The sequence below is a fragment of the Cariama cristata genome, unplaced genomic scaffold (assembly GCF_000690535.1).
Source record: "Cariama cristata isolate BGI_N322 unplaced genomic scaffold, ASM69053v1 scaffold45165, whole genome shotgun sequence".
NCBI classification, from domain to species: domain Eukaryota; kingdom Metazoa; phylum Chordata; class Aves; order Cariamiformes; family Cariamidae; genus Cariama; species Cariama cristata.
In genome coordinates, this window is record NW_009618939.1 from 4,335 (window position 1) to 13,177 (window position 8,843).

At 39.0% G+C, this 8,843-nt stretch overlaps 1 protein-coding gene across 1 annotated transcript; it reads left to right on the forward strand.

Annotated features, from left to right (window-relative positions):
- The first annotated feature begins 1,684 nt into the window (after nt 1-1,684).
- Nucleotides 1,685-4,615, forward strand: LOC104162332 (serine/threonine-protein kinase D1-like). Its single transcript, XM_009701042.1, has 2 exons — nt 1,685-1,766; nt 3,968-4,615. The coding sequence occupies exons 1-2, from the start codon at nt 1,716-1,718 to the stop codon at nt 4,184-4,186; spliced, it is 270 nt and encodes an 89-aa protein (XP_009699344.1). The 5' UTR covers nt 1,685-1,715; the 3' UTR covers nt 4,187-4,615.
- Nucleotides 4,616-8,843: the final 4,228 nt, after the last annotated feature.

Genomic DNA, 8,843 nt, shown 5'->3' on the forward strand with positions numbered 1-8,843 from the left:
ACTATTTTGGAAAACAAACAAGTTTTCAGAGTGCTGCCATCTATGAATAGTGGTCCTATTGGCTATCCACTAGCTTTCTGATCCCACATCCACTTCACAGACATTTTGAGAGGGAACAAAATAAACATGAGTTAAAGAATTTAGCATGAACTATACTTTACACTAAAAGAGACAGTAGCTAAAAGTCTGTTTGTCTGCAACAGAAAAAGTAAAATTAGGACCGTCTACTCCAGGAAAAGCATGGCTCAGAACGTCTGGCAATGCCTTCTTCATCAGAAGTCCTGAGATTTGTTTTATCTCATTGCCACAATTGCTTTGATTTCCAAGGTAATATTCAGTACCAGGAAGTAAGGGCTACTTTACTGATAGTCCGCTATTGCTGTTTTCCCAGACATTGTGCTCATTGTGCTCTGCCCCATGGCAGAAACACACAGAAAGCTCTAGCTGGCAAATTGAGCCTCAGGAGAGGAAGCCTCTGTTAAAAAAGAAAAGCTTTTCCATATTGCTGTACAAAATGCAACCTCAGAGATGTACCAGTTCCAAGAATTCTGTCCCATCTCCTGCACTTAAAACAGGCAAGATGATTATTTAGTTCCTTCAATACCCAGCTGGCAACAATGTCCATCTGACGTTTCAGACCCAATTCCCCTCAGCGATGCCATGTTTCTGTGTTTCTTTCAAGACCATCTTTCCCTGTCACCATAATATAAACAAAAAAATAAAGATGTAAAACATCATACTTTGGATAAGCCAAGGGATATTGTGATGAAATGGGAAAGTTGTAGTAACATTATAATTCATTGTGGCTAGTCAATTATTCTACAACAATAAGCTTCCCCCAGAAAACATGCCAAACATTTAGCACCACCTAGAATAGAATTTAACCTTTTGTGATACCCTCATTTTTAATTTTTTAAAATTTTTTAAATGGTTAATGGTTTTAGTAGATGCATTCAAAGCTCAGCAATCTCATCCCAGAGATTTTTCCAAATGGGTCACTCAGTGCAGTTCCATGCACTGGTTGTTGACTCATGGGCCTCTTCCCTTCAGGCATCATGGCACACCTACCTATAACCTCAGTGAATCATTGAGTTCATCAAAACCACAAAAATTAAGAAATTTGTAAAGAAGCCCTCTTGCTTTTATGAAACACTACAGTGCTGACCTGCAGATAGAAGCAACGGTCAGTTCAAAAGAACAGTATTGCACCACTTAGTGACTTGTAAAACCTGATTTCCTTTACTCAGTGCCTGGGAAGGTGCTGCTGTCAGTCATCTAAAAGTGATACTGAGGGTCTCAGAGAAATAGATACATACATATATATGTTTGGTATCTGAAGAATACTGTAGTCTTCACTTACATGAGATTTCTTTCACTTGAGCAGGAGCTGAGTGAGAATTATCTTCAGTCTTTGCTGTGTGCATGCAAATGAACACACAGAGGTAGACGATATGCTAGCTAACAGGCGACTGTTTAGTAAAACAGTTGTACTCCCATTAGGAAGAGGTGCATGAGTACCTTCAAGGACATCAGCATGGACTGCAGTTTGTAAAAAGCTCAAGTAAGAAGGGATAACTGTGCTCTTTTTACAACTACCATGTCTGTCTGTCTATCTGTTTGCGTGTCCTAGTTGAAACAAATATATTTAAACTGACATTTTCCAATATTTTTTCTTTTCAGCTATTGATCTCATAAATAATTTGTTGCAAGTGAAAATGAGAAAGCGCTACAGTGTGGACAAAACGTTAAGCCACCCATGGTTGCAGGTATTGCTACAATTCCATGTTTTTTCTTAGGGATTTAGGCTCTAAGTATATAACAAATTTTCACCTTTAAACACAGTAGAATCTAAGCAAACCTACAAACCTGAAGATGTTTTCAGATCCTGAGAACCTCATACTCCTTCACCAGTTTACCTATAGATTCTTATTAATTTCTGAAGTATTAGATTCCAATACTAAACTCTGTCATGTTTTCAAAATACACTACAAAAATATTTTATCTTGTTTATCCACTGAGAACATGATGTATGTAAAAAAACCCCTATAGTCACTTGACTTATATTATCTTATTGCCTGGAGTCCACCCTGATTCACTTCTTATTAAAACTAATCAGTGGGCTTTCGATTCACACTTATCAGAAGAACTAGTGAAGATGTATGCTTTCCAGGAAAATACATTAGCCACCTTCAGTTGAAATCTTCAACTAAAAACTGAAATGTTAGGAATATTTGAGATGCTAGCAGCCACTGTCTTCTGCTCCTCACATGGTAATTTTTTTTATCCTGGTAGCAGCCAAATCACTGCAAGTTTAAGACCTAAAACATAATCAGTGCAGCGAGCAGCCAGGGCCAGTCCCAGCAGCCCCAGCCAGGGAGCAGGGCAGGCTGGGGACAGCCCCAGGCCATGGCATTGGGCCCCTCCCTGGGCACAGGGACAGGCTGAGGCCAGGCTGGGACATCAGCCCAGGGGATCTCCCAAAAATCCATGTTTGCATCTAGGAAAATAATCATGGCACAGGCATGGCACAGATCAGATGCATAATCCACAGTCCCAAAGGAATCTTTTTCCAAATGGAAAACAGTCCTACTCCAGTACCTTATAGCTGCAACTGTTTCTCAAAGTAGAGGGTCAACTGCTGGTATAGGAGGAAAAGGGCTGCAGCCTCCCACCCTGCACCCCGCCTTCCCCAGGGACATTTCTCCTGGGCTTGCTTTCTTCCTCCCAGATTTCCTGTCACTCTCCAGTCTTTTTCTCCAAGACTGCTCCCTGGCAGTCACTGCAGAATGCATTTGTCTAAGCCTTTGGGGACCAGAGAGGTGATCTGGGCTAAGGTCTGCAGCAAGGATGCTGGCTGTCTCACGTGATGGGACACAGTCTTTCACCTCTCTATGTGCACTTTTATCCCTTGTGCAATAGTGAGTGGTGGTGACCTAAGGTGAGGCAGTACAGCAGCAGCTCTAGCACCATGGCTGAGATGAGTCCTCTTTCCAGAAGAGCCCAGCCTTGTAGGCTAAGGAAAGGTAACAGTGGTGCAGGGCAGTGAGACTTAGAGGTGATTTCTGAGAGCATGTCTGTGTAAGAAGTGGGCCAAAGGATGTGAAATACTAAGGATGAAGGCTTTCGTGCATTAACAGTGTGTGAGCTTTCTGTTGCTTTGGCTAGGTGACCAGGGTTGTGTCTTAGGTTGAGACAAGGTGAAGGAGAAAAAAGAAAACTGGGTACAGGATCGTAAGCAGAGGTTAGTCTGCATGGGGCTAGGATTGGCTTTATTACTGCAGTTTCATGTGTGCTTTGAATGGAATAAGAAAATAAATTATTAAACTTGAGATATAATTTAGGCAGATCAGAGGCTGCAGAGCGTGATGTGTGAGAACCAAACCAGTTTCCAGCCTTACTGTTGACTGTCAACATGGAGTTCCAAAGTACCTTGATGTTTAGGTGTTTATGTCTCTTTTACCCTACCAGTAACGGGCTAAGTTTGGAAAAGTGGATTTTTTTCTAGCCCAGGCTGAATTCATATCCTGTACCATTATACAGAGATGGAACAATGGCCTTGACTGTCTGATACAGATCACTAGGATGTTCCTATCTGATGTAAAGATGTTTCTTCTTCCTTATTCATTTTGTGACTAGTTTGAGGAATTGCTTTACCACCATGACTCATTTAGATATTGTGGAAATCTGTAGACTATCCATACATTCTGCAAATCAACGTGTAACATCTCCTTGCTACACTTGTGACAGAGTTTAATAAAATTAATTTATCAAACAATCCTCTAGAGATGAAACCTATCTCTACAGGCAGATTTCATATTTATTAATTATAAGATTTTTCCATTCTGGAGCAATAGGGATGCATGACCTTTAGATTGCTGAGTTAATAACACTTTGCATATTATTGGTAGTAGAAGGGAATGTCATTTATTTTAGGAAATTTAAAACTAATACTGTTATTCTATTTCAGGACTATCAGACCTGGTTAGATTTAAGGGAACTTGAATGTAAAATGGGGGAACGTTACATCACCCATGAAAGTGATGACTCCCGATGGGAGCAGTATTCAGGAGAACATGGATTGCAGTATCCAGCACACCTTGTCAGTCCAAGTGCTAACCATAATGAAAATACCAAGCTAGAAGAAACAGAAATGAAAGCCCTCAGTGAGCGTGTCAGCATCCTTTAAGTTGCATCCCCTATAATCTGTCAAAACACTGTGGAATTAATAAATACATACGGTCAGGTTTAACATTTGCCTTGTAGAACTGCCATTATTTTCTGTCAGATGGGAACAAAGCTGTTATGCTGTTACACTGTTGATGTATCTGAGTTGCCAAGACAAATCAACAGAAACATTTTTGTGTGACCAACTGTGTTGTATTTACAAAAGTTCCCAGAAACACTAAACTTGTTATTGTGAATGATTCATGTTGTATTTAATGTATTAAAACCTGTCTCCACGGTGCCTTTGCAAACTAGTGTTTTCTTACTTGAGCCTCATTTTGGTAAGAGAGAACTTTCCCATGATGATCTGGGGTTTTTTTTGTGCATCGTTAATATTGTAAGCAAACTCTTGAAGAGTAGATTATAACTGCTGTTCTGTGAACAACTTCTACCATTTGGATAAAAGCTTTATTTAGTGTCGAAAAATTAAAAAAAAGGCAAAAAGTAACAAATTGCATAGCACTGTACAGTTTCAAATCAGAGAACCCGTGTGTATGTGTTTGGGTGTTTGAGTACATAGATACACAGACATGTACACATAGTATAACTTGCTCTTAAGCCTAGATGCCTTAGTAATGTAAACTGCAGTATATGTCGGTTGTATTTCCCCTTTTCTTAAAATATTCTTCTCTAATATGAATATTCTCTAATGTGTACATTCAGAAGCTAAATAACTTGTTGACTTTGTGTATGTTTTCAATAAAAGTATTGTTAAAATAGATTCATTTGATTAATCTTTCTGTTTAAAATATCCCTGGAATGGCATCAGAAGTAGATGGAGTAAATTAGTTCATCATTAAGAAGCCCATGTGTAGGTAGGTAAGAAAATGCTGCCAGCTAACCTGCATACCTATTAAACATATTCTGTAAGGACCTACTTGGACTGATTTTATATCATAAGTTCAGTCAGTTTTGAAACATACTGGGGGAGTGGGGAAGTTGAGGACACATTAATGGGAATTTAGTTTTCACAGAAATGTGCTGCTTCTGCTTTTCCACTGAGTTCTATTGAACTGGCAATGTAATACGAGTCTCTCCTGCTCTCTTTCCCCTGAAAACTTTAAAGATGTTTATTTTCATTTTTAACAATTACTTACTGTTCCAACACTAATCCATTTAGATTGAACTGTGAGAGAGGTTCAGGCTGTACTGTAGAACATGTGCCAGAGTAACTCAGTGAGAAGGTGAAAATTATTCTGTGCCACAGACTACCTCTGAAAAAAACAGTTGATATACAGGTATTGAAGGCTGAGGTTAAAAAAGAAAAGATACATGGGATGAGAGGCAGAAATATGCAATGATAAGAGTTAATAACAACATGTGATAAAACTTTACTGATCAAATCTTGGCTTTATGTTACAATGATGAGCTTTTCAGTAGATAAATCCATTCTTTCCTCAAAGAAGAGCTTTGTCCAGAGCAGAATTTTTCTTTGGTATTTTGCACCTCTACTGGACAGATAGTGCGTACTGTAGAAGAAATTAAGAAAAAGCACCTTTATTCAAACAGAAAAAATTAATGTTTTAGAGAAAATTAAAAAGTATTGTGAAAAATGACTCAAAAATCTCTTCTTCTCTTCTCACCCCCCCCTCCCCCCCCCCTTTCCCCTACTCCTACTGCCTAAAAAGAAATCCTTTTCCACTTCAGCTGAACCCTGAAGGACGCTCTCTGGTAACACTGGCATTGTAACATGTTCTGAAACAGCTCTGGTTGGGCAGAGTTCGAATGTGTTGACTATTCTGTCATGGTGTGATGTCTGTATTTTCAATCAGGACTTTCCTACAAGGCTAAATTTGGCAAATCATTGGCCATTGTTTTTCATTCAATCTTAAATCAGCTGTTAAATAAACATAAAAATAGACTCGGGCTGATCATCAAATTTCTGTCAGTAAAAGTGTATGTGTGTGTGTGTATATGTAAAAGCAAGTCCACTTAAAGGTGCAGTGATGGACTTGCAGATACATGAAGATAAAATTCTGTTCTTTAACAACTCCAGGAGTGAAGCCAAATTCACTAACTTTTCGAAAAGGAATTTGAGGGAAATTATCAGAATCATATAGACTTGGTTCAGATGCTAATATGACTGTTCATAAGGAACCATGACCTCCCAGAAGTGTCCTGATTTTGTTGACTCATTCCTCTATGTTAACCAGTAACAGAGATTTAGAGCTCTGCTTTCATATTGGTCAATTTAGGTAAGTCAGAATTTTATTTGTGGCTTGATTTTGTTTGCAATTAGTGTACCAACCCTTGAGCAAAGGTAATTTTCAACAACACAGTTAAATTCTCAAAAATACTTAATAGCATACTGGCACTCTGTTCTATGGACACTAGTCATGAGGTTAAAAGAGAAAGCAAATACTTTGCAGCTTGCAATGGCATCTTTAAGAAGCTGGATGACAAAACTAAAAACAGTCCAACTTTTAATGAAGGAAGGACATTGAGTACTTAACTGAACCCCATCATCTACTGATTTGTGCCATAACAATGCTTCACATGCACAAGAGTTTGCTAAGCATGGACCTATGTTGATAAATATATTTAATGTCATGGAGCACTTTTGATAAACTGATTGCTAACAGAGCAAAGACAAAAGTATAAATAAATTACTACTCTGCGAAATTTTCTGACTAGCTACTAAAAGATTTCAAAGGAACTCTTGTTTTATTACTAGAGGCATATTACACTTTTTTTCCTCCCCATGCCTGTTTTTTTTGAGCACTGAAGCTTGCTTCATTGCTTTAAGGAGCTTGTTGTGCAAATACTTACTGCTTTTCAAAAAAGAATCTACCATTAGCCAATATAATAAATTAAAATTTTCCCTGCTGCCGTTCAAAAATGTTGTACTGTGAAATTTGAACTGTTTGCAGTTCAGCCAGATGGATGAATTCACTGATTCCTAACTCAAAGCCTAAACGGAAACTTGCTCTTCCAGATACATAAGCATCAAAGTGTGCTGAAGCAAATCTGGGATTGTGTTGTCCTACATGATTTTCCTTTGCTCATTTTACTCAGGAAAAAGGAATGGTAGGCCACGCTGTAGTAATGTTTCCATGGCCTTTACATTTTCCATTAGGCCAACATCCTGTGCATGCATCACGGAAGCAAAAACCAACAATGGTTGTGCCACACATAAATATCGACCTGAGAATCTATTGATGGTACTTCCTTTTCTGCTGCACTACTGCGTATCATATGCATATCAAGCACATGTGTACACATAATCATACATCTGTAGACATGTTTATTATCTCAAAGCTTAGCTGTGGAGTGCAGAGAAATAGCTGATGTACTTGGAAGCTAGAACTTCTGATTTATGTTAAGTTGCCATTTTCACTTCTACCATCTTCTTTATTCACTCAGATATACTTTCTTTATCCAGAGTCCTGTCCAGGCAGTTTAACTAACTCAGCAATCAAGGTGAGCAAAACGCATGCACTTGTGCAACTTGTACAGCTCTGCTGTCATGCAGCTATCATAGGATGGAAGGGAATTCCTGTCACTGGGCCTTGTCTCCCATTGTCTTGGATACTACATCAGATCTCCTTGTTCTCATCTTAGCAGGGTCTCTTCAAAACTAGTCCTATATTCTGCCTTCCCCTTTTCTTTCTCCTCCCTCCCCTCTCCCCTCTACACCTCACTACTGAAAAGCCTTCCTAGAATCTCACCTCTCCAGTGGTTAGAAAGTTGTAAATCCTGACCTCATGGCAAGGCAATAACCATCTGTTTTTTATGTCAACAACAGCCTTTTTTTGTTTGAGAGGTTAAACAAACCAGGTTAGTTATTTTATGTTATTGGATAAATCAACACCTCTTCTGCACACCTGAATTTATTCTGGACAATGAAGTCACAGAGGTGGCATGGAAAATGCTAATAAGCTGAAAAAAAAAGCCAAACCCCTACTGGATTAAGGGGAACAGATACTGGGCATCCCATGAAATTAGGGAGAAAGGAAAAAAAAGAAAATTCCTAGGGAAATCTTAAGAATTAATCACCAGGGAGGTTAACCCCCATATACTACTTCAGCCCATAAGACATAGGAAGAACGACTAGAGTTGAGTAATTATGGATTATGGTGCAGTATTATTCAGATATGTCTACCAAAATATTGACATCCTGGAAAAGCTCTGCTTCATGCAGATAAACCAGAGCCCTATCCCTGTAGCTGTTCAGCACCCCAAACTTTGCTCAACTTTTCACTTTACCAGCAACACTGATTTTTTTTTTACCAGAAAGATAGGCTGTAGTTTATTCTAGAAACAAAGGAAGACAACCACATACTGCACTGGCCACCTTCTGCCTCATGACCAGACGTATGGCATCTGAACCAGAAGTCTCATATTCCTGCGGTTTACTGTGCATGTAAGATGGGAAGGAGCTCAAGCAAATCAAATGTAAACCAGAGGAACTGTCTTGGTAGATCGGGTACTTTTCAGTGGTGATAAATTTGACACCTGAATGGGATGCAGAGTTTCACCTTGCTTTTTGCTTAGCTTGTTCCTAGCAACTGGAGCAAGTGAATGCTAAAATCAGGGTCTACTGAGTGAGCTAATATTTATCTTGCTTCTTACTCAATCTTTGCTTCTATAACCAGGTGACCTGCCTGGTGAATGAGGGA

Coding starts and splice junctions, on each gene's coding strand:
- LOC104162332 (XM_009701042.1), top strand. CDS start 1,716: ATGAGAAAGCGCTACAGTGTGGACAAAACGTTAAGCCACCCATGGTTG. Junction 1,767..3,967: donor TAAGCCACCCATGGTTGCAG/GTATTGCTACAA, acceptor ATTCTATTTCAG/GACTATCAGACCTGGTTAGA.